The sequence below is a fragment of the Pelecanus crispus genome, chromosome 4, assembly GCF_030463565.1.
Source record: "Pelecanus crispus isolate bPelCri1 chromosome 4, bPelCri1.pri, whole genome shotgun sequence".
NCBI classification, from domain to species: Eukaryota; Metazoa; Chordata; class Aves; order Pelecaniformes; family Pelecanidae; genus Pelecanus; species Pelecanus crispus.
The window spans coordinates 77,794,238-77,816,537 of NC_134646.1; the positions used below are offsets into that span (position 1 = coordinate 77,794,238).

A 22,300-nucleotide genomic window follows, 5' to 3' on the forward strand; every position below is an offset into this window, starting at 1 on the left:
TTAACAGCATATCAAGGACTTTTTTGCTGGAGTTTAATGTGCTCAAGTGCCAGCCATGCAAGTTTTTGCTCCCTGGGAACCAAAGTAGCACAACAGCTACTGGAAAGTTTTCACACTATTGCATTTGTAGAAATTAGTTTTCAGTGTGATTTCTCCCCCCCACCCCCCCACCCCCCCCCGAGGCTTTTCATTTTTTTTCATTTGCTCATCCTTTCCTCAGGTCCCCACCCTTCCCAGGACACTGACATCCTGCTTAACATTATCTGAACTAGAATCTGATGAACAGAGCTGATATTTTTTCTTCTATGTTTAACATCTACAAAACTTAATGGGAATGGAGGTAGTGGTAGGTGAGTATAATTTTCCCTGTCATTTGAACCCCATTCACCACACTTTGCAATGCAAAAGGAGTATCTCCAGTTGGATTCTTTCTTACAGTGGACTCAATGGGAGAGGTGGATGTGTAATATACATCTATACATTTGTAAGGGAAAAATGGTAGCTTTGTTACAGAAGTACACATATTAGTATGGGTTGTTAGATGAACTGACATACATACACAGTCTAAGAATCATGAAAAGCCTGTTTTAGGCCTCATTCTTACATTAGAGAATATTTTGAACAGAAAGCTCTGCAACGTGAAGCAGAATCGTAGAATTGCAGGAAATGTAATGCTTTTTTTCCCCCTGTGGTTAACCTCAAAGTTATTTTAGGTGATGTTTTGCTGGATATGCAGCACTAAAATGAAAGGAAGAACTGCTTCTCTGTCATCCATTTGCCTCTATGTGTATTCGTGATGGGATTTACCTACAATGTTAGCTGGACAACGTTTGACTTCAGGCATCCACAGTGGCAGACATAACCCTGCTCCCTCAGCATATGCCATGCATTCAGCTTTAAGAGGCTTGGCACAAAGACTCCTGGTTTGGGTTCCTCTCACCCACCTTCTGAGCTGGAGCAAAAATGTAGCTATTTGTGCAGTTTTTACATGCAGCATCAGGTCATTTTTCAAGGCAGGGGGCTTTTGTCAGACCAAAGCAGTCCAAACAGGACTAACTACCCTGCAAGCACCTCTTGGATTGCTCAACTCCTCTATATCCATGAAAGAAAAAGAGAAAACATATCTGAGGAGAACATCCAATCCTAAATTCATTTTCTGGTGTGATCCTCTTGGGTTTGAAGACTTGACCTTCCCCTTCTAACTGGACTGCAGTAGCTCTGAGACCTCCCAGCCTTTAAGAGCAGGAGGAGAATCTCACCACTGATAGGACACCAGAATAGATGGTTCTCCACCTTACACGCTAGGCAAAGGCCAAGAACAAGCATTTGTAACCCTTTGCTCATCCTTCCCCCAAACACTCTTTGCTGCTGCTAGTGAGAATAGCCTTCCCCAGGACACACCTGGTGGGTCCTGGTTTGGTACTGAACCTTCTTCCTCTTACCTTGATGCTCTGCCAAAATGTCTTCCTAGTGCACAATTACTTAAAGGTTTTGTAATGGTCCACTGGCTTCTAGCTTTTTCTCCTGTTCCTTAAAATGTTCCTAACAAAGTCACAACCTGTAAGACTAAGTAGCTACTTTATTCTTTACTTTTCCACAAAGAAGCGAGCACAAAAGATTAATCTTGGAAGCCCATCTCATCACACAGACCAGTCTCTCTTGTACTTGAGAAACAAGGTCTCTTCAGCTTAGAAGGCTGTAGGAGCTTCTGTTCTTACAAATAAGCTCATGAGATGTCAACCAAAATTGTCCCTAAATAACTGGGTGGAAAAAAATGATCCGGATTTTTTAATGGCTATTGTTCAGGGTTGCTGAAAGATAAAATATGGGTGATAATGTATAACAAATAAAGAGGAGTCAAAGGTAATTCAGTTTGCTGTAGTCTTCCTTTCTTCCATGCCACCTACCTCTCTGCAGAGAAACACAAAGCAGCTGTTTGTCCATCAGCTTCCCCGAGTTCTCAGGTACAATTAAGCTTTTCTGCAGAGACGTCATGTTAGGATTTATCTCACCTTAGGTGTTTATAGGGTAGGCATCTACTGCTGGGCTGGTCTAGACTCACCTTGGACTGGTCATTAATGGAGAGAAATGAGCACTTCTAGAGCATGATTCATCTGACCCTGCCTTTGACATCTATGTGAGAAGATGAATCTCTCTCCAATGCTTGTTCCTCTTCTGTTATAACTGACCTCAGGTGTTGAATTTGCTTTATTGACTTTGCAAATGCAGTCAAGCACAGAAAAGAACAAAAAAAAGTACCTCAAAAAAATTAATAGGTTAATTTCTTGACAAATTTGACAAATTTTATAAGAAATGGTATTGCACACATGACCATAAACATGAAACCTTCAAGCTCTGTCTTCCTCCCATACCAATAGTTGACATTCCATCATTTTATACATAATTGCTCTTAAGTGACAGAGCTGATAGCTCTACAGATTTCACCTCATGGGAAGATCAACCTGGAAAACTTTGGTGGCAAGAACTCCCAGGGCCTGAATGTATCCTGGCAACAGCACACAAGTGCTATGCCAAACTGTGGGCTGTGAGGACTTCAGGGAGCCAAGCAAACATCCTGCGGTGCCTTAGGCTGCTTGATGAGGAGTCCATTTCAAAAGGATGCTTTCTCCGAGGTCTTTGCTTCCCAGAGGTGTGTGGCCGTATCTTGAGATGATGAGGCAGTAAAAAGAAGCTGTTTTTCTTTGCTTCTTTGGCCAGTGGTGGTGTAAATAACTGCAGTAAAAAATAATCTTTGGGACAGGACACATTCACCCTCAGTGGAATACATGATTTTTGCCTATTTATTAAAATGGAAGAGCTGGTAATTGTGGTACTTACATTTGTGTAACAGAGACAGAGGTGTGGGGTGAATGCAGGTGATGCTTAAGGGTGTAGAGATAGAAATGTAGCAGTGAGCTTGGAGAAAGACTCCAACCAGGTGAAGGAAACGTCAGGTTGAATCCTGCACGCCCTCAGGAGCACTCCAAACAGACATTGGCTTTGGCTAGATTTAGCAGTGGCTCCTTTGGCTGAAGCCAGGTAGACATGAGGGCTTTCTCTGAGGCTGACAGGTGGTGGTGAGATGGCTTGTAAAGGGGAGCTGCTGACTGGGAGTAGAAACACAGCCTGGAGCAGCGAGGCTGGATGTCCCGCAACATGACCAAACCACACATCCCACCATGGTGAGCACACCTATCACACTCACTGCTACGAGTGCGTCATATCCCAGATATACCCTATATATGTATAGTGTGTGTATATATATATATATAGCCTATACTACTTGGCATACTCAGAATACACCTCAGCCTGTACTAGATAAAACACAAGCGTAAGACATAGGGTCACACAATCCTCCTTGCTGCTGATCAGCCCTTGCTGCTGAGAGAAGCACAAGGAGGTCCAGTTTATTGCTCCTGGTGAAGCCTAGACGTGAAATGACCCCCAGCCCCTGCAGCTGTGGGGACATGGGGAGAACTGGAGCAACCCCAGAGCTTGCCATAGCACCATTTGCTCGGCCTGCCTGAGAGACAAAACGCAGGCAGCAGTTTGTGCTGGGCGGGCAGCGGGCATGTGCTGGAGCGTGGCTGGGAACTTACGGGCAGGGACTTGACAGCTCTGTCTCTTGGCAAAAGGTGGGCCAGCATGGACGGATGGACGGAAGGTAGATAGGTAGGTAGGTAGATGGAACGTTTTGGTGGCTGCTTGGCCGAGTTAAAAGCAGTTTTGAGGGCTTCATGTGCTCAACTGTGTTAGACCCAGGGGCTCCCCTGCCCGGCTCCAGCCTCAGCCTCCCTACTTTCCTTGTGCAAGCACCAAGCCACGGAGGGGAGGCCACGGTTACAGCGGAGGGGACAGCTTGCGGTGGGTTTGCTTTGGCTTTTTAGGAGGCGTTAAGGTGTACGTGGCTAGTGGGTGTGCTGGGGAGCCTGCAGTTGGGGGAGGGATCATGAGGTCCTGTCTCATCTAGAGCATGAGGCACACACCTGGGGACACAGGGCATGGGGGCAAAGTCTTTGTCCCCATATTTTAATTTTTTATCCAAAGCAAGCCACCATGAAGGGGAAGGAAAGGAGGCCAGGACAGGAATGTGTGGCCTGTAAGTGGGCAGTCAGAGCCCAATTACCAGTTAATTGAGGTGCATTAAGGCACAGAGCACACCCACAATACAGCTTCTAAAACTAACACAGCTTTTGTTGCCACTTTCCTGTTATTTCACTTAAGCAGTTTTGGGGTGGGGGCTTTTTGGTAGCTTTGGTATAAAACAAAGCTTCTGCAACAGTGAGGGAACTTACATCTGTTTCCACCCCCCCCCTCAGTGCCCCCCCAAATCTCACAACACATCACTATCAGTCCCAGAGGTGTGTTACACACTCCTTCTCCGAGTGAGATACTGCTCTCCGGTGTCTGCACATCTGGATAAAGCAGACAAGCGACAGGGGCTGGATCCACACCGCAAAGGCATTAACCTTTAATGCTCCACGTCGCTGCCTGGCTGCTCAGCCGGATAACCCTGCACATCCCAAAGGCTCAACCCGTGCCACCGGGAAGGTGACAGCACCCAGTGCCCTGGCTGGGGGTGCTGCCTGGGTGATCTCCAGAGCCAGTTCGCCAGGCTGTCCTTGAGCTGCTGGCTGGCAGCGCCCTCCTGGCAGCATTGAGAACTGCCACCAGAAACCACTTTTCAGGAATAAACAGCCCCAGGGGCCATTTCAGCAGCAATCAGTTTATTCCAGCTGTACCTAATTGGAGTGAGGGCTGGAGCCCCATCTCCCCCTCCTGCACTGGAGGCCAGTGCTTCCCTCCTCACAGGACGCTCAAGAGGGGTCAGAAACAGCCCCGCGCAGGTCTAACGCCGGAGCAGCGGGGAACGGCCCGTTTGTGCCGGGGTTCGTCTAAGGAAATGCAGAGGCGGAGGGAAGAGAAAGGGGCTTGTGTGGCTTGGGGACCCCCCAGATGTACCTCCACCGCGAAAACGTCCTCGCTGCTCCCACACACTCTATCGCTCCATGCCCTTGGTGGGAGAAAAAAGACACTGCGTGGTTTTGTTCGGTCCTCTGCTCCAACGGGACATTTCTCAGGGCTAGCTCTGACGTCAGGAGGGATTTTGGGTGCCAGTGCTCAACCGGCAAACAGAGGCACATGGCCTCAGGCGGAGCTGCGCCTGGTCACCCGGGCTGGTCCCATCCCAGGGGAGGCTCCCCATTTACTATATGCAGCGCCGAGAACACTGACACTTCCAAGCACGTTAGCATTAGTCAGCGAGCTGGAACAGCATGGAAATATAATCCAAGGCCACACATGACACACAAAGACGTTCCTATTTATCAGTGAAAACAGGAGTGAGTGGTGTTTGCCCATGCTGGATTGGGAGCTGGAAAAGATGGAGGCACCGTCCGCACTGCGGTGTCAGTAACTCGACAGCAATACAGTTTAGGAAAAAACTGACATAAGTTTTAGATTTTATTCATTCGTACATTATTTACAGCAGTTGCTTTCATATTACAATTCTCTTTCATCTTTTCAGTTTTCACTTATAAAAAATTAACCAAATAAACCTTATATAACCAAATTTATCACAGCAGGTCTGGTTAATTTTCACAGTTACAGCGGCCATCAGGAACAGAACTTAAGTACCTACAAGTCATTCACCCAGAGCACCTCGCCCGGCCCTGCCCGAGGAGGCCCTGCTGTCCCTCGAGAGCTGGCTGGCTCCCGGGGCTCCGCCGACGGAAGACGGAGAGACTGCGCCGCATCGGGATAACGCTGCGTAGGCTGGAGCTCAAACGCCTAAAGCACACCGAGGGCTAACTCGCACACGTCTTAACACGTCCTGCCATGCTAGAGGAACTGGTTTGTAGCGATATGCCTTGATAGCACGCAAACAGCTTTCCAACAGAGCTGACTGCTGCTTCCCTCCACCAGAAAATGATATTAGTTTATTCTATTTTCTGCTACTGTTGAGCCCCAGTAGTGCAGCAGCAGAGTACACCGGGGTACGAGACTGCGGCAATGAGCATCTGCCTTCCCCTGTGCGACTCCGACAGCTCTTCCGTGTGTCTGTCTCTCCCACCAGGAACGGTATTTGCAGTAACTCACCCTTAAAACTACTGTGAAAAACCTGCGCTGTGCAAGGACTTCCAGCGCCAAAGAACGATTCGGGCGGAGGGATCCTATGTGGGCAAGTTCTGCCAAGGTGAAGTCCAGTCCCAGAGACCGACAGCCTTTGCTAGTACTTAATCCTGCTCCCCAGGTGCAACAGCAGCACTGACACCAGTGTGTTCCTAACGGTATCACCTTCATTAACTATCTCCCTGCGCTCTCCCCCACGTGCTCATTTGCTTTACAGTGGTAATTATTGCTGTTTTAAAATATGTTCATATTTCTTTGAGGACTTGTAGCCACTTCCCGTCACAAAGTACAGTACATACTATGCTGAACATAGAAAACACAAGACTAATTTCACATCGGTCTTGTACAACGGTGAAGAGATGCAGAGTAAGAGGCTGTTCGGGGGGAATCCAAGTTTCTATTTAGGCATGAGTTTAACCTGTAACTCATGAACTAAAAAGCCACTGCCTTAGACATCACAAGCAGTTCTGGTAAGCAATCTAGCCCCAGTTTTGGGTTTGTTTTTGTTTTTTTTTTTTTAACTGACGTTGGACATTTTCCAAATGCATACCACACATCTGCTTAACACTACCAAAAAAAAATATTATTTTTTTCCTTTACCTTTACTGCATTTGTCTCAAGAAAACTTTTGCTTTAATAAAATAACACAAGCACACAAACTGCTTAAAGCTAACGGCCCAGCACAATCATAAGTACAACTCACAAAGCAATGGATGCTTTGTTAAACCTAATTATATCTTAAAAAAAGCAAATATACATATTACAAGTCAAAAGGACTAAGCTTTGGAGGAAAAGAAATTGAAAACATTAGCTATATGTTCATTATGCTTACATAGCAGTAGCTGCTTCTGTATTCAAATATGTTACTCGTAAATAAATTTACAGTTGCATTACGTATTTGTTATGCTCTTCGTCTGAATAAGTCCATCTTCTACTACTTAGATGTTAAAAGCATATTATCTCCCACAACTGACCATTGTGTAATTACAAAGACAGCACTGAACAGCAATTTTAAGCAGCGATCAAACTCCAAATGCTGACTTAGAGCTTGTTGTTTTAAATGATACTGTGTTTTAACTAAACCCTCTGTTGTTCATTCTGTTATTTTATTTTCAATGAAGGTACTCCAAATGACCATTCAGGTAGCAGTTTTTCAGTGGGACATGAGCATAATCTCTGTGCATAGTCTCTATTACTGAGGGATGCAAGAGCACACCATGTTTTTGCTCAAGATTCCGTGCGGATCTATTTGGGGGGCGGGGGAGAGAAATTATTCTTTTGTGTGTTAAAGCTTATTTAACAGTTTGCATCCCTTTGTTTTCTTTATGTGGTACAGGATATTCCACCGCAAGGCTTCAGTTAGCATGGAATTAAAATGCCTTTATTAAGCTTTAAATAGAGTGCATACCAACAGCATCATACTAGCGCTAATGAAACACAGGCTCCCAGCACATTGAAATGAGATTGTTAATTCAGAGGTAACCGGAGCTGGTTCCTGCCCTTGTGTGTTTCGCAATTTGGAAATCCCTGCAGTCAGTCTCTATCCATTTGCACCTCAGCCAGCAGATCTGGCAAATTAAAAGGCAGCAGACCTGCATCACGGACAGATACGGTTCGGTGAGCAACAGGCAGCAGCAAGGATCGTGACGAGGTTTTGTAAAACCATAGTTCCCTTGGGAATTCTGACCGTGGGACTTTCTGTTCTCACCCTCCAGGGCCTTAGCCTGCTCTCCCCGGTGCCGAGGTGCAGTTTATCACAGCAAGGAAAGGGCCTGATCCCCCCCAGGCACCGAGCTCTTTCTGCTCCTGCTGCAGATGTGCGGCACTGGGCCGCCAACAGGCACATCTGACCCTCAGACCTGCTTCTCCTGCACGGGGAATATTAAATTCAGATGTCATGACGTAAAGCATCACCCCCATTTTACATGGGGACGAACGCAGAGGGGAAACGACCGTCCAGGTCCCAGCCCTGGGGAGAGATGTCCCCAGGGTCGTTTATGCCCTGCGTTCACTGAAGGGCGATGCCAAAGCAAGTTCAGATGCAGAACTGGCCCTTGGGATTTTAAGGATTTAGGTGCATCCACCCTGCATGTAGTGGAAGAGGCACGACTTGTGCCCTGCGGGCTGCGACGCTGGCTTTGGGCACACAACTATGCAGCATCGCAAATGCTGGTCCTGCTTGTGTGCCCCACACCACCCCCATTGCATGCTGCCTGCAACGACCAACCAGCTCAACGCCGCAGCGCTACCAGACCTCAGACCCAAAGGGCACAGAGCACCCGTACAGTCTCCTTATAATACTGTTAAACTCATCTTGCTTCTGACAAATACGTTTTAAAACAAGGCTGCTTCTCCCCCACAGGGTTGGCTACACTGCCAACTATCTCCTTCCATGATGGCCAGCCTGGAAAGCTCCGCAGCCAAGGTAGCCCGTGGCCGTGCATCTCCTCCCCAAGCAGGCAGTGCCCCACAGCAGCCCTGACCTCCCCGGCTGCTCCCGGAGCCGTATGCGCCGCAGAGGCGGGAGCGGATGGACCGCGCAGGGGAGAGCCCAGCTCCTGACGTTCCGTCTTGTGCATGGGTACAGCCTGCAGCACGCTCAGCAAGAGGCGAAGGCCTGCTCAGCAATACCGTCCCACATACCGCACGGTAACAGCGAGGTAGGGGAGAAGAACGGCTTTCAGCTGATGGCAATGCCCCAAACTTTGCTGCGGCAAGAAGCACTGCAAAGGGCATCTCCCAGCAGAGACGAATGATGGCTGCTGTTTCTAAGCATCTTGCAGGTGCTGTCTGCTTCACGGAGGGAAAACACATCATGATTTTACGACAAATACCAGTTCAAGGGTTTAAGTAAGATTAGAAACCACTTTCCTTGTTGCTTTGATTGCTCAGCATTATTGGCCTGGGACCATTCAGGGACCAAACTTCTCACAGAGGTTATTGCCAAATACTACGTGTGCTTGAGAAGCCAGTTTGCTCAGGATGCGCAGGGCATTCCCACTCACTCCACAGGGAATTGCCCAGGCTATGCCAGAGGGCTGGGGCAGCCCCGAGGCTGTGGACCTCAGCCACAGAAACGCAAATTTCCCCCCCCCCCCCTTTTTTATTTTTTCATCTTTTCAAGACAGACCTTTACATGGACATCACACCCTGACCCTGTAAGGTGCCTTCCCCAGTGAGCAAGAGCTCTGGCCCCAGTCCCCTCTGAGCAGAGGACACTTGAGCAGTGCCTACTGCACAGGGATCAGCAGAAAAGCTATGCTGCTGAGAGAGCTGCCAAGCGAGGAAAATGCATCCTCAGTGCCACCGCACAGCACGCAGCGTGAGGGCAGCGGGCTGTAACAACCCACATGCACAGCAAAGTAGGAGGCAGCACCTGGCACAGCTAGGGGAAGTTCCTTCACATCTCCAACACATCTTCCACCTAAATCTGAAGCAGTCTTCCTAGCCATCACGTTTACTAACTGAGGCTAAGACCCAAGAGATGCTCCACTCTTCCCCACACTCCAGCTAGAAGTGCCCTTGGAGGGAGACACCACCAAAATAAATTAGGAGCATCCCCTGCCATCTCACACTGATGGGAGTCTCCGTTGGAATTAGACCTGACTGGCCATAGGCTCTCAATGGATTTCTGGCAGTAGGTCCAGACCACAAGTTCTTCTGCTCAGGACCAAACCCACAACCATCTGCTGCTGCTCTGCACCACTCAGGTGCCGAACTGGGATGGGAGCAGTCAGGAGGTGACGCTCAAGCCCAGAGAAAGGGGATGGTGATGGTCCCAATGCAGGGCTGAGTTGACCACAGCTACCTGGTGCAGGAGAAGCAAGAAGCTCCCCAAGGGAGGCTGCAAAACCAGTACTGGCAGGGCACAAGCGATGAGCTGTGGGGTCTTACTTTTCCATGCAATGCTGTTTCAACCAGAGCACCCTGGAAGAGGCACCGCGGATGGATGGATCCACCAAAGGCCGTTCAGCCTCAGCACATCACCCCGTGAACTGCACCGTGCTCCACCAGCACGCCGGCTCAGGCAGCGCGGGCAAGGCAGGCTGGACCCTGGGGAGGGCAGTGGCTGAGCCTGGCATGGCCCGGAGCCCAGCGGCCACGCAGAGCAGCGGGAAGAGGCTTTCTGGCTCCAGAGCTTACCCGAGCTATCACATTTAGGGACACTTCCCATGAATGCAGATGAAATGACAGTATCACTTGGTGCTTTTAAGCCCAACCTTGTCTAATCCTATTCAGAGCAGCTCCGGGTGGGAAAGCAGCAGCAACGCCAGAGGTCCTGACCCCTGGTCTGCCGCTGCTACCAGAGATGCAGCTCTGGCAGCCAAGTGGGCTTCCCAATAAAAACTGGGGCTGGGATCAGTGGTGTTTCACCCGCCAGCCCTCTCCATCTTCCGAGGAAAGCAAAGCCCAGCCTATTTGGCAGCCAGCCCTTTCCTTCAGAAACGAGCTGTCCTGGCTGGAGAGCTGGAAGCAACCAGCTGGATTTTTTCCAAAGAGCCCAGTCACAAAGCAACTGGCAGAAGCGCTAAGGGAAGAAATTTGCTCAGCAGCTACCAGCCAAGTGGCAATGCCTCAATCCTTTTCGGTGCATCTCCGGCAGCCAGGGCGCCCCAGGAGGAATGCAGACAGCACCCCAAAAGCTGCACCTTTCCAAAGCACTTCTTTCCCAGGCAACTCAACAGGTATTACAATCCAATATTGTAGTATCGTCAGTTAAGGTTTAACATTTTTAAAGAAAATACTGGTAACCTGATGGTACTTCTGTGTCTGTGGGATCTGGTGGGATTTATTCCAGGTTTGGCTTTTCTGACAGGATGTGGAGTTTTATTACAAAGGCACAGGTCTCAAATAAAACCAGCAACATTCTTTTAATTAAATATCCCAATAAAAAAATTAACACTCAATTTAGGCTTCATGTATTCCTCCCTTATTAAGAGACTAGTTTTGGTTTTTTTCCCCTCTGGAAAGGTTTTAGTGCAGTGATTATATAGCAACAGAAAAATAAACTAAAAAAGGCACAAACTGTTTTGTGGTTTTTTTTTTTTTCTTTCAACTTTTGCTAACACTTTATATTTGTCTATTTTACTTCGGTTAATAAATCACTGAATGCAGCAAGAAAATATTCTGCCAATTTCTGTACACTATACAAAAACCCTACCAACAGTACATTATTTCAGCTTCAGGAGAAATGTACAGCATAGAAAGACTTTTAAAAATATAGTGACCCATACAGAAATTTTGTTAATTAAACTCATGGTCTCTTGCTACAGTGCCGTTCACCATCCTCATTTTCCCCCCTTATTGCTGGGACACACACTGGGACTCTGCCCCTCCGGCTCCTTACAGGCTGGACCGAGCGCGCTACCGGGGCTGTGCCAAACGGCTCCTCCACCCCCGGCATGGGTGCCTGGTCCCGGTCCACGGCCCCGGCGGGGATGGGGTGAGCCCCCTTCCCACTGAGCTCATTCAGCGCTGCCGGCCACGCCTCGGTGCTGGGAAAGCTTTTGGCTGGAGAGGAAAGGGCAGCTCTCGGTAGGAGCGAGACGCAGGCAGCCCCCATGCGTGGGTCCATGCCGCCTGCCCCCCGTCCGCCCCACGGCTCCGCTCCTCGCCTCTCCGCGCGCCCCACGCCGCCTCCCTTCCGGGGCTCTCCCGCTGATGCTTCCATTGTGTTTGCAAGTGCAAGCGTGGTTAACACATGCTCTACCCTTTCATCAAGTTCATCGTAATAGGTGTTGGGTTCCCCCCCCCCCCACGCATAATAGTTCATAAAATAGTAACTTTTTTTTTTTTCCCCAGGAACTAAATTAAAGGTGTTTTCCCTTTAAAAGTATTAACAGAGCTGAACCCCTCCACCCACCCCAAATTAAGTGCAGCCAGAAATGGTTTTCTTTATACTTCTGATATCACGTTTTAAAAATTAAAACCTACCGATCTTTTTTTTTCCCCAAGACGTAATTCATGCAAAGTTGCTATTTGTTTAAATAAGTTATAAAAGTTGATATCTCAGGCTAGAAGAAGCTGTAGTCTTGGTTATTCTTTAGTTGGCAGGCACTGTACATACATACCGGGTACAGACGCATGCCGAATCTGCTTTGCATTGCTTTTTGCATTGTACAATTCACAAATCTGACATCATTAAAGCAGTTAATTACCTTTGATGGAAGGCTGCAGTGAGGCCGTCTACATTTACCAAACAAGCAGCTGGTTAAGATAACAAGTATGCTCCCCCCCACCCCGGCGCTCCCCAAAATGCTATTATCTGTCACACGTTGCTTCTCTGAAGTGGTTAGATTTGGTGCGCACATTAATGTGCAAATGTGTTGCCATAGGAACTGCAGCCTCCATTACGCCTCAATGACACCATTCAGCAAAAGCCAAAACTAAAAATAATAACAACAACAACAAAAAAAACCCACCCCTTAAAAATAAAATAAAAACAAACAAACACAAAACCCCGAAAGGCAGCAAAGAGAAAGTCCAACGCACATGCGGAGTCTGGCCCAGGACTGCAGGTTACGCGTGGCTACAGAACAGCGCAAGAGATATTTAGGTTTGATCTTAACTTCACGCTATGGTACAACGGCGCTCAAGAGTTCAGCCGGTCCGAGTCTGTGCTGGCTTAGGAAGAAGGGGGGGAATGGAGCGGAGTCGTGGTTACCGGATGCACCCAGGGTCTCTCAGACATTTGGCAGAATGAGGCACATCCAAAAAAAGTGCAACACCAGTGCCGTGGTGGCAGTGCGATGTGGTTGAGTGCGTGCACGCGCTTTCCTCTTCATGCATTGTAGCAAGCGGGTTGGGGCGGGGGTTTTTTGCCCCCCACCTTTTCTTTGAAAACTATTAACCAGTAAATAACGGTAAGACGAATGCATATTCTACTTACTGGTGCATGGAATACTGAAAACTGCATTCAAGTAATATTTCTGCACTATTATGAATGCATCACTATGTTATCTTACATTTGGAAAAGGAGAAGACTATGTACACCAGAGCAGTGGTACTATTTTGCAGTTAAAGTTTCTGTGCTTTACGGAGGTACCTGGGAAGGAGAGGCCGCCGCTCCGCTCCGCTCTGCCCCGCCAGGTCGCAGGACTCCCAGCGCCACCACCTACAGCATGCGAGGAAGGAGCGCTGCTCGGCCGGACCGTCGAGCTGCACGGAGCAAACCAAAAGATGACATGAGGGAACAAAAACTCAACCCAAAATTGGCAAATCAACAGTGACGAGAAATAGAAGGGCAATTTATTATTTTTGAAGGAGGAGGAGGGAAAAAAAAAGAAATTTTTTTTTTGTTTGGTTGGTTGGGTTTTTTTTTATTCTTCCCGCAGCTGCAGGCGGTAGCGGTGGTAGCGGAGCTGGAAAAACATTCTCTCCAGTAAGGAGCGCGTCATCCCCGGCAAGGCGTAATGTTCGACGACACCCACGTGCTTGAACCCCAAGGACTCGTAGAGCTTGTGGGCTGCCATCTTCACGGCCGTGGTTCCCAGCACGACGGAGGAGTAGTTGTTGAGCACGGCAAACTCCAGCACTTTGCGGCCCAGGGCCTTGGCGATCCCTTTGCCGCGGTAGTTGGAGTCGACGGACATGCGGCGCAGCTCCACCGTGTTGTCCTCCTCGTTGCCCCGCGCCGCCACGATCCCCACCACGTTGCCGTCCAGGACGGCGACCCAGAAGCAGGAGCCTGCGGGAGATAAAGCAGCACATGTAGCTGTTGGCCGCCTCGCACAGGCAGAACGGGCAAGGCACCCGCTTCTGAACACGCCGATGGGAGCCGGGCTCGGGGTCGGAAATCGCCACTCTCTCACACGTGGGGGCTAACGACCTCCATAAATAAGGACCAAGCTTTCTTTTCCCTTGCCACTGTGAAGGGAATGTTGTTTTCCAGAGGAAAACGCACAGGAAAGTCGCTACGAACCAAAACATGAGATTCCTAGGGACCAGGTGTTATCAAGCGCATTTGGCTGCCATCACAGACAGGGAACGATCCTCGGCTCACGGCGGCACACCATGGGTAACTCCTGGCCCCCCCAGCCACGCTCTCCTGTCCCAGCGCTAACTTCGCTGCAGGGAGTCCCGGATCCCTCCCAGCCCAGCACAACCCATCTCTGGCTGCTTCTTGCACCCCACCCTGAGAGCCGGCAGCGGCGCGGGCAGCCCCTTGTACGCTTTTTGCTGCCAAACTCCTCCTCTACTAGCAGCCACACTTTCCAGAGGCTCTCGTCTCCAGGCACACAGCTCGCCTGCGGCGCGGGCAAAGCATCATCGGGCTCATCAGCTGAGAGCCGCGGATGTGCTCTGGGCAGACCTGTGCTCTCCAAACGGAGCAGGGCCGGCCGCAGGCAGGGAGCCCCCGGGGGAGAAGCAGAGGGTGGTGCACAAAGCACCCCTGGTGACTGGGGAGGGCAGGATCTGACCCAGATGCCAGTGAGGGGAGGGAAGGCTGAGCCCCTTTCCCCGGTGCTGTGGCAAGAGGCATGGAGCCGGCTCGGAGCAGGACGGGGACGGGAGCGGGAGCCCCTGTGCCAGGGCAGAGCAGGCAGGGCTGGGACGCACGCACGGGGAGGTGGCGGGGCTTCCCTAGGTCTGGGAAACCTGTTCCTGCCGTGGGCCAGGCACCCAGCCGTGGTCCCAAGCTCTTGTTGGGACTCACAAGGGTGTTGCTTTTTGGGTGCAATGCAAGAGCAGCCCTGATGGCTCAGGGCTGCCAGGGAAAGGGACAATGCCACCCAGCCCTGGGCACCCAGGCAGTGGTGCAGCATTTCCCCTCCTCAAATCTCAGCACCTTCCCACCACTGCAAACAGCGTGCAAAGGAGCACGGAAAACACTCTGGAAGAGAGATGCCACGGGAAAGGCAATCCACCGCAGAGAAACTGCTGCAAGCCCCTAGGAGGAGAGGAAGATCCGTCCCTCTTCCCCAGGGACACTTTGCCCTCAGCCAGCACCCAAAGCTTGTTCACAGCCATGACTGCAGCCTTGCCAGACGAACAGCGCTGGCTGCACCCCGAGGGGAGCCGGAGCGCCGTGAGCACTGCTCCAGGCACGCAGGGACAGCATGAGGACCCGGCCTCCCTGCGGTATCCTCCTGCCAGCCCCTTCTCCAACCCACAAAGCCTGGCTTGTTTCTGACCTCCCCCCATGCAAATCTGGATACACAAGCGCATCCTCCTCTTGCGGACTTCAGGGGCTCAGCGCAGGACTTGCCCAAGACAGCTGCAAATAGAAAAATCCAAACTGGGCAGCAAGATGAGAAACTAGGATCACAAAAGACAGCGAAGCATGAACAGAGGAAAATGCCATATACAACCCCCAGGAAGAACATCTCCTGTGCACAGCCAAGATCAGGCTCACCCACGCCTTTTTCCCCCCGCAGTTTGGGGTGCTCATGGCCAGACCCTCCTTGCTTTGGAGCTGCTGCTCCTCTGCTGGTGTGTGCCAGGCGAGAGCATCTCGTGAGCTGGGAACATGGTGCTCAAGCAACTCGGGCCAAAACCGTGTAGAGTTTCAGTGAGCAAAACCAGCCCATCCTTAATTGTTCCCCGGCACCAGTCAGCTGGAAGTGCTGCTCCAGGAACGAGGACGCGGCTTAATGAACAGGTTGTGTTTTTGGGGGTGCAGGGTATCAGCACGGCCACTCTGCAGTGGGGCTGAAGGCTTGGTAGGGCAGATGCTGCCTTCAAGAGCCCAAAGCAAAACCCATCTTAATCAAAGCCCAGGAGCCTGAAGGGCATCCAGTCGGGCTCGGGGCAAGCACATCGAGGTCCCAAGCACTCTGACTACAGCCCCAGTTATGAAGCTCAAATAAAACTGGACCTCACTGGAAAGAGGTACCGATGTCATCTCATCCCACTGCTCGTAACAGCCAACAAACATTCAAGCCAGTGCAATTAGAAACTGCTGTAACTGGAATAGTACAGCATCACTTGGCCTCACCAGCACTGGGACTTGAAAAAAAAAAAAATCACAACTGAAACCCAAGTAATGAATTACTCGGGTCTGAACTAAAGATCCTCACAGAAAATCCTAGTGAAGGAAAAGTGTCTTGAATTGAACTGAAAAGACCAATGCTGTCAGCACAGAGCAACTGCGACCTTAGCTTGGATACTGCTTAATTAACACCCAAGAAAGCACACTGTTCAATTATGGCAGCTAACGAGGGGCACTGACAGGTCACTCACCAAGAAGGACTTTCAGCGCTCAGGAGGAACATGGCTTCACCCAGAAAAAGAGGATCCCATCACAGGAGAAACCCCTGGGGCACTGCGACCTGTGGCCTTCCCCGGTGCTAAGCAGAAGGAAACGGCACTTGGGCAGCAGCTCCATCTTTAGCATCCACCCTGCCAACTGCCCCGACCCAACGCATGGCACACCTCTAAGGACTGGCGTTAAACAGCCCGGGTGGGTGCTCAGGGGTACACAGCATCGCTCCCCCTGCAATATGGGGGGCAAAAAATTAATAAGGCAACTCAGAGTCCTTTGTTACTGGAGGAGAGCAAAGCATGGGGCGGCAGGAGATGCCTCCCTGGCTCCTGCCTGCGGGACAAATGCACCTTGCAACTTGGCGAAGCCATTGGAAGAGAGGGATGAATTCTTCTGCGCTTCCCCGCAGCGCAGGGAACCAGCCCAGGTTCAACCCAGCACACCGGGCTTGTCCCCGCCTCCAGAGCGACGAGCAGCTCCAGCGATGCTCACTTTTGTTCCCACCGCGAGCAAGTCATTACGCTGTCACTATCTAGGTCAACAGCTAATTTTTAAAACACTGGGACCCATCTTGACCCATTTATCACGAGCAGTTAAGATGTCTCTCCTCTACTGCTGCGTTGACAGTGCAGCTTGTTCTCCTGCATTCACCTGTATCTCAAAATGTAATTTATTCAGACACGGCCCCAGACAAAGACCTACAAGCGCTGAAGCCCAGCAGCCACCCTCCCTCCGAATACAAATCCCAGTATGGAGCTCACCGCTCTCTGCTCCACAGCCTTGTTCTTAAACTGCTTGTCACGTGGCAGCTCTGCCCAACGTGCCACCCCCCCAGCCCATCCATCACGCCTCTGGCCGCACGGCAAGCACACCACAAAATCTGGGCCACGGTCATCCTCACCCCTATGTGCACAGCCATACAAGCTCCCGTGGCATAGCCCAAAGAGGGGATTCATGAGTCCCCCACCACGTCCAGGGAGCAGAGATGAGAAACAACCCCTGGGAATGCTCCCCTGTGGGCACATGGTGCCATCCCCCGGTACCCACCTGATGCTGAGGCATCCCCAAAAAGTGCCACAAAGTGGCCAGCGACTGGTGCCCACCGAGCCGCAACCAGTGGCACAGCCACCATGTCCCGGTCACCCAAGCCTACACACGGCAACTCCTCCTGGAGCTGCTTCTTCAGCAAGACTGGCTCGTCTTCCTCCAACCAGAGACACCAACCTAGGTTCCTCTTGGCTTGAGGTTACACCATAACTTCCCTGATTGCTTCCCGCTTGTATTCCTGATTTTCCCTGCTTAGCAAGCACCTCTCCTCTGCGGCCACCAAGCCCGAGAGGCTGCTAAAGCTCAACCAGTAACACACTTCCCACCTTTGTAAAACAGCACGTTTCTAGTATTTTTAGATCTTCTGCCTATTTAAAACCCAATTCTGGACATGCCCACCATGGCAGAGCCCACAAGGCCCTCCACGCGCCCAGCCCCCTCTGACCACCCTTCAGGACAGAGGCCGTACCCCCACACCCGGCCGGCCCAGCGGGGACCAGCCCGGTTGCAAGCAGCATGACAGCAAACCTGCACTCCTTGTTAGTTTTTACTTACAACTTTAAAGCTTAATTATAATGATTTTGAGTTCAACATGAAAAGAAATAGTATCTGGCACATCTCCCAGTGTGTGTCACGCATGCAACACTTATAATTAGCAGCAGACAGGACGCATCTGCTCCAACAATGCGAGCTGTATTCAGCTCTCGCTTACACCAGTGCCATCAATCCCCAAGACTTTTACCCTGCTGTCCACCCCATGTCTGTGCCTGCTCTGAGGATTACCAGCGGCCAGATCCTTCAGCCTGCTAAAAACACCTCAAGTTTCCAAAGGTGGCTACAAGCCCAGGAGCAGCTTTCACCCATGGAGTTGTCAAATCCCTCCTCCAGGGAGCTGCATCCCATTCGGATGGGGATTTGTTACCGAAAGTTATTTTGGGGTCCCACCACATGATGTTCAGCTCGGGCTGAGACCTTCTCTCCTCTGGGGAAACCCTCCAGTTTCAGAGCAAGAACCCTGAAGGTCTTTGGTTTGCTTTTTACCTAAACTCAACATGTTTTCAGCAATCCTTGCCAGCTGCAGCTCCTCATCATATCCATTCTTCCAGCAGCACTTACTCTGGAGCAGGGTGGAAGCACCCTGGGAAAACCAACCCACACTGCCACTCCCCAGGGCTGGCGGAGGTCTCTTTCCCATCTTTTCTGGACCAAGGGGACTGACTCAGAGGCTGTCTTGTTTTTGCACTTTTTCATACCCTAGGTATGATCAAATAAAATTAACTTCATCTCACCTGTCAGTAATGAGCAACAGTCTTATTGCTTGTAGCGCTATTAATAGCGGGAGCTGACGTTTTACTCTCTCACACCGCTATCTGAAAATAATCGCTGCTGCAAAGATAAACACAAACCCTGACTGCTACAACTCTCCCTGCCCTTCAGATACTCACCTCATGGCAGCGTCTCTGCCTCTGCCTTCGCTCTCACCTGCCTCCATCTCTGGGGTCCCCCATCAACTCATCGCTACAGACACCCAAAGCCCTTGCAGTTCACCCTGCCCTAAATGCCTCTCTACGCTCTCGACCTTGCAAGAAAATTTACTCCAAAGTCTGTCCTTCATGGACATCTTGCATTTAACTCCAGCTGCCCTGTGAACACCCCTCTGGAGTACTGGAGGTACCTACCGGAGACATTAGCTGTTTCCAGCCAAACACCAAGCCTCTTTGCAGCACTGTCCCTTGCCTCCTGATCCGACTCAGCCCCTCCAGGCTGCCAACAGGTGAAGGTGAGGAGAAGCAGCCATGGAAAGCCCACCATTGCCTTGCTTAGCTCTCTCCACTCCCCCAGCCCACTGCCTCACCACACAGTCTCAACTCCAGGAACTCGCAGGCAAAAGCAGTAATAAAGGAAGAAATTTTTTATGATGAGGGGGGTGAGAGACCAGAACAGGTCGCCCGGAGAAGCTGTGGGTGCCCCATCTTTGGAAGCGTTCAAGGTCAGGTTGGATGGGGCTTGAGCAACCCGATGTATTGAAAGATGTTCCTGCCTATGGCGGGGGGGGGGGGTTGGACTAGATGATCTTTAAAGGTCTCTTCCAACCCAAACCATTCTATGAAAAGAAAAACTTGGGATGCACACATCTATGGAAAAGGCACAAAATGCCTGTGATGTGAAACAAGGAAGATTATTTTGGGTTGTTCATGCTTCACAGCAAGGTCAGACATGGTTCCTGAGCTGACAGCACCCAGGGCCTAAAAGCACACATGATGGCAGTGTCTTTCTGCTCAAAATTTAAGGATGATTCCCATCCGCTCATCCTCCACCTGAAGCACCCACAGCTCCTGCCCAAAGAGGACATGCCATGTGATCCCCCGGCTGTGCTTGCAAGCCTCCTCTCCTGCTCTCCTCTGCCGTCATGAGCTGCACAGCTCTCCCCCATGCAGCCAACAAGGATGGTGGGTGAAAATAAATTCATTTATTTTTGCTGCAAATTCTTCTACACCCTTCAGTGAATAAAAGGCCAGTGGGTGGATGGGTGGAAAGATTGGAGCCAAAAGCAATAGCAGAGTACTGCTAGAAGAGAGAGTGAAAATGAGACATCAGCATTCCCCACCAGTACAAGTCCTGTGTGATTGACTATAGCAGGTTCCCACAGCTTTCCTAAGTCCCTCAGCACTCAAGGACCGTCACCCCAAAAAACAGAATTTAACACGCACATTGCTCTGACAAAGCAAAGCTGTCTGCCAGGTACTTTTAAAATCCATTGTTGGTTAGTAAATTCTAGTATTTCCACAGGAGCAAGCAAAGCTCTGCTGCCCCAAAACGTCCTGAACTTGTACTTGGGTCCTCCCCTGCGCCCGCACCGGGGCTGTGAGGGGGCTCGGGGCTGAGCCAGATAAAGCCCATCCCTGCTTTCCGTAGGACTGGAGAGAGGACTTCTGTGGCCACCACTGACTGCTGGTGCTAATTTTACATGGGTGGGGTTGCATCCCTGTGGGAAGGAGTTTTCCTTGGAAGCTCAGTACAGGGCAAGTATGGAAACCTTGCCTAGAGGCAGGCCAGTCTTTTCCCTCCTTCTTCAAGGGTGGCACTGCTATCTCCCACAGCTGAGCTCTTATTAACTCTTTGAGGGTTATTCATGGAACATAGTTTCCAGACAGACATGCAACTTCTCAAGGCAATGTCCCTTCAAGCATGGACTGCGATTTTCAGTTCTGCTTTAGCATGTCACAGCGACACAGACATGAGCAATTCCTCTCCCCGCTCAAAGCTGTCCGGCTGACGTTCTCAGAGCATCATCCAGAGGAAGGGATCAGCGGAGCTGCTCGGCAGCTACCACCACTGCTGGGAACCTGCCAGGAAAACGCCAGCTCCTCTGCATGCTTACAGCAGAGCCAGGAAAGCATCCGAGGACTGGCCACTGTGAGAAAAGGAAGCTGATATCAAGAGAAGCTCTGGGCAGGCCAGGCGTGAGCTCTGGGAGGGGATGGAGGCTGCCCACAGGCTCGGTGTGTGTCTTCAGGGCTCTGCTGGGAGAAGCAGCATCCTGTACTGAGCAAACCTCCCTCTCAAGCTTCGATTTTCCTCTAGGCTGCTAGGAACAGGCAAAAAGAGGAAAAACAATAAAAACCCAGACAAAACCCCCCTAAAATCAGCCATGTCCTTCCCACAGGACACGACCTGCAATTGCCTGTGTCCCTTGCTCTTAATATACCTACATAAAAGCTTGCCAAAACCAACAGGCTTGCTAATCCTAGAGATCCGAATGCCCACAAACTCCTCCCTGCGACCTGCTGATGTACTGCGGCGCAGCCCAGTGCAACACCACCACACAGAAATACTGGGACAGAGGAAATGCAACACGCTGTTGCATCATGAAGCTTTAAATATTTGTCCTTGGAGTCACTTGTTCAGCATCCAGTGCCATCTTTCGGTGTGATTTTGCCCAGAGCAGCAGCCTTTTCTGCCAAGCCAAGGTGGTCTGAGCAAGGCGGTACGGAGGGAACCAGGGGGTGTCCTGCACTGGACACAGTGCTGTGCAATTATTACTTATTTATAGATAACAGAGTAAAAAGCCCCAAAGTTCAGTGTCTCACCTCTCCTCCTGCCAGCACTATTATATACATTGCTTTAAGCAAGACAGGCCATGTGCAGCAGCAAGTGGACAGAGCTCCCAGCCCAAAGCCAGCTGTGCCCCGGATATGTATTGCTGATGCTGTTTAAGTCCCTGCCCTTTTATCCTGTCTGGGTTTTGAAGAGGGAGCAGAGGAACTCAGCACTTCAGGCAACTCTCCCTCCTCCTTCGCCCTCGGCGAAACACAGGGCAGACCAGCCGAGTTACATCAGCGTCAAGGGAGAAAGGAGGCTCTTCTGGGGAGAGCGTGGCTGCCGTGACATGAATGCTGCCGGCGGGAGGAGTTTGGGGCACAGACGTGGCACAGCTGCTGCCCAGCCACAGATGCAGGCAGTTGGGGTGCAGGGACTAATCAAGGACAGGCAACCTGCTATAGACTGCAACTGCTCAGCTAGCCGGGTCACGGAAGGATTTATTTCTGTGTTTATGAGGCACATTATTTCTCCTTACCTCCATCTTTCTCATGTCTTGAGTTTCTCTCCCTTTCACCCTTCTAGCTCCCCTTGGCTTCAAGCAGGGCTGTATAACAGCTCCAGCAACTTCTGCTAATAACCCTGTACTTGACTTCAGTTAAAAGGCATTCCTGGAGGGCTCCTAAAAAATAATGCCATTTCAGAGTAGTTTATGGCCATGGAAACCAGGTGAGATGTGAGAGACCCCGGCTCCAACACTTCTGACACCCATGAGCATCCCTCTACACCAGACAAGGCCCAGGTGCAGGGGAGCAAAAAATGTCAGGGACACACAAGAATTATTCGTGCATGAAATTAGAAATGCTGTGGGACCCC

The 22,300-nt window shown here is 50.6% G+C and overlaps 1 protein-coding gene across 1 annotated transcript in view; it reads right to left on the minus strand.

Moving 5' to 3' along the window:
• Positions 1–13,451: 13,451 nt before the first annotated feature.
• The window catches only part of NAT8L (N-acetyltransferase 8 like), a 29,824-nt gene continuing 20,975 nt past the window's right edge, over positions 13,452–22,300 (minus strand). The window contains exon 3 of the mRNA XM_075709706.1: positions 13,452–13,819. Coding sequence (XP_075565821.1) covers positions 13,452–13,819 — 368 coding nt within the window. The remainder of the gene's footprint in view (positions 13,820–22,300) is intronic.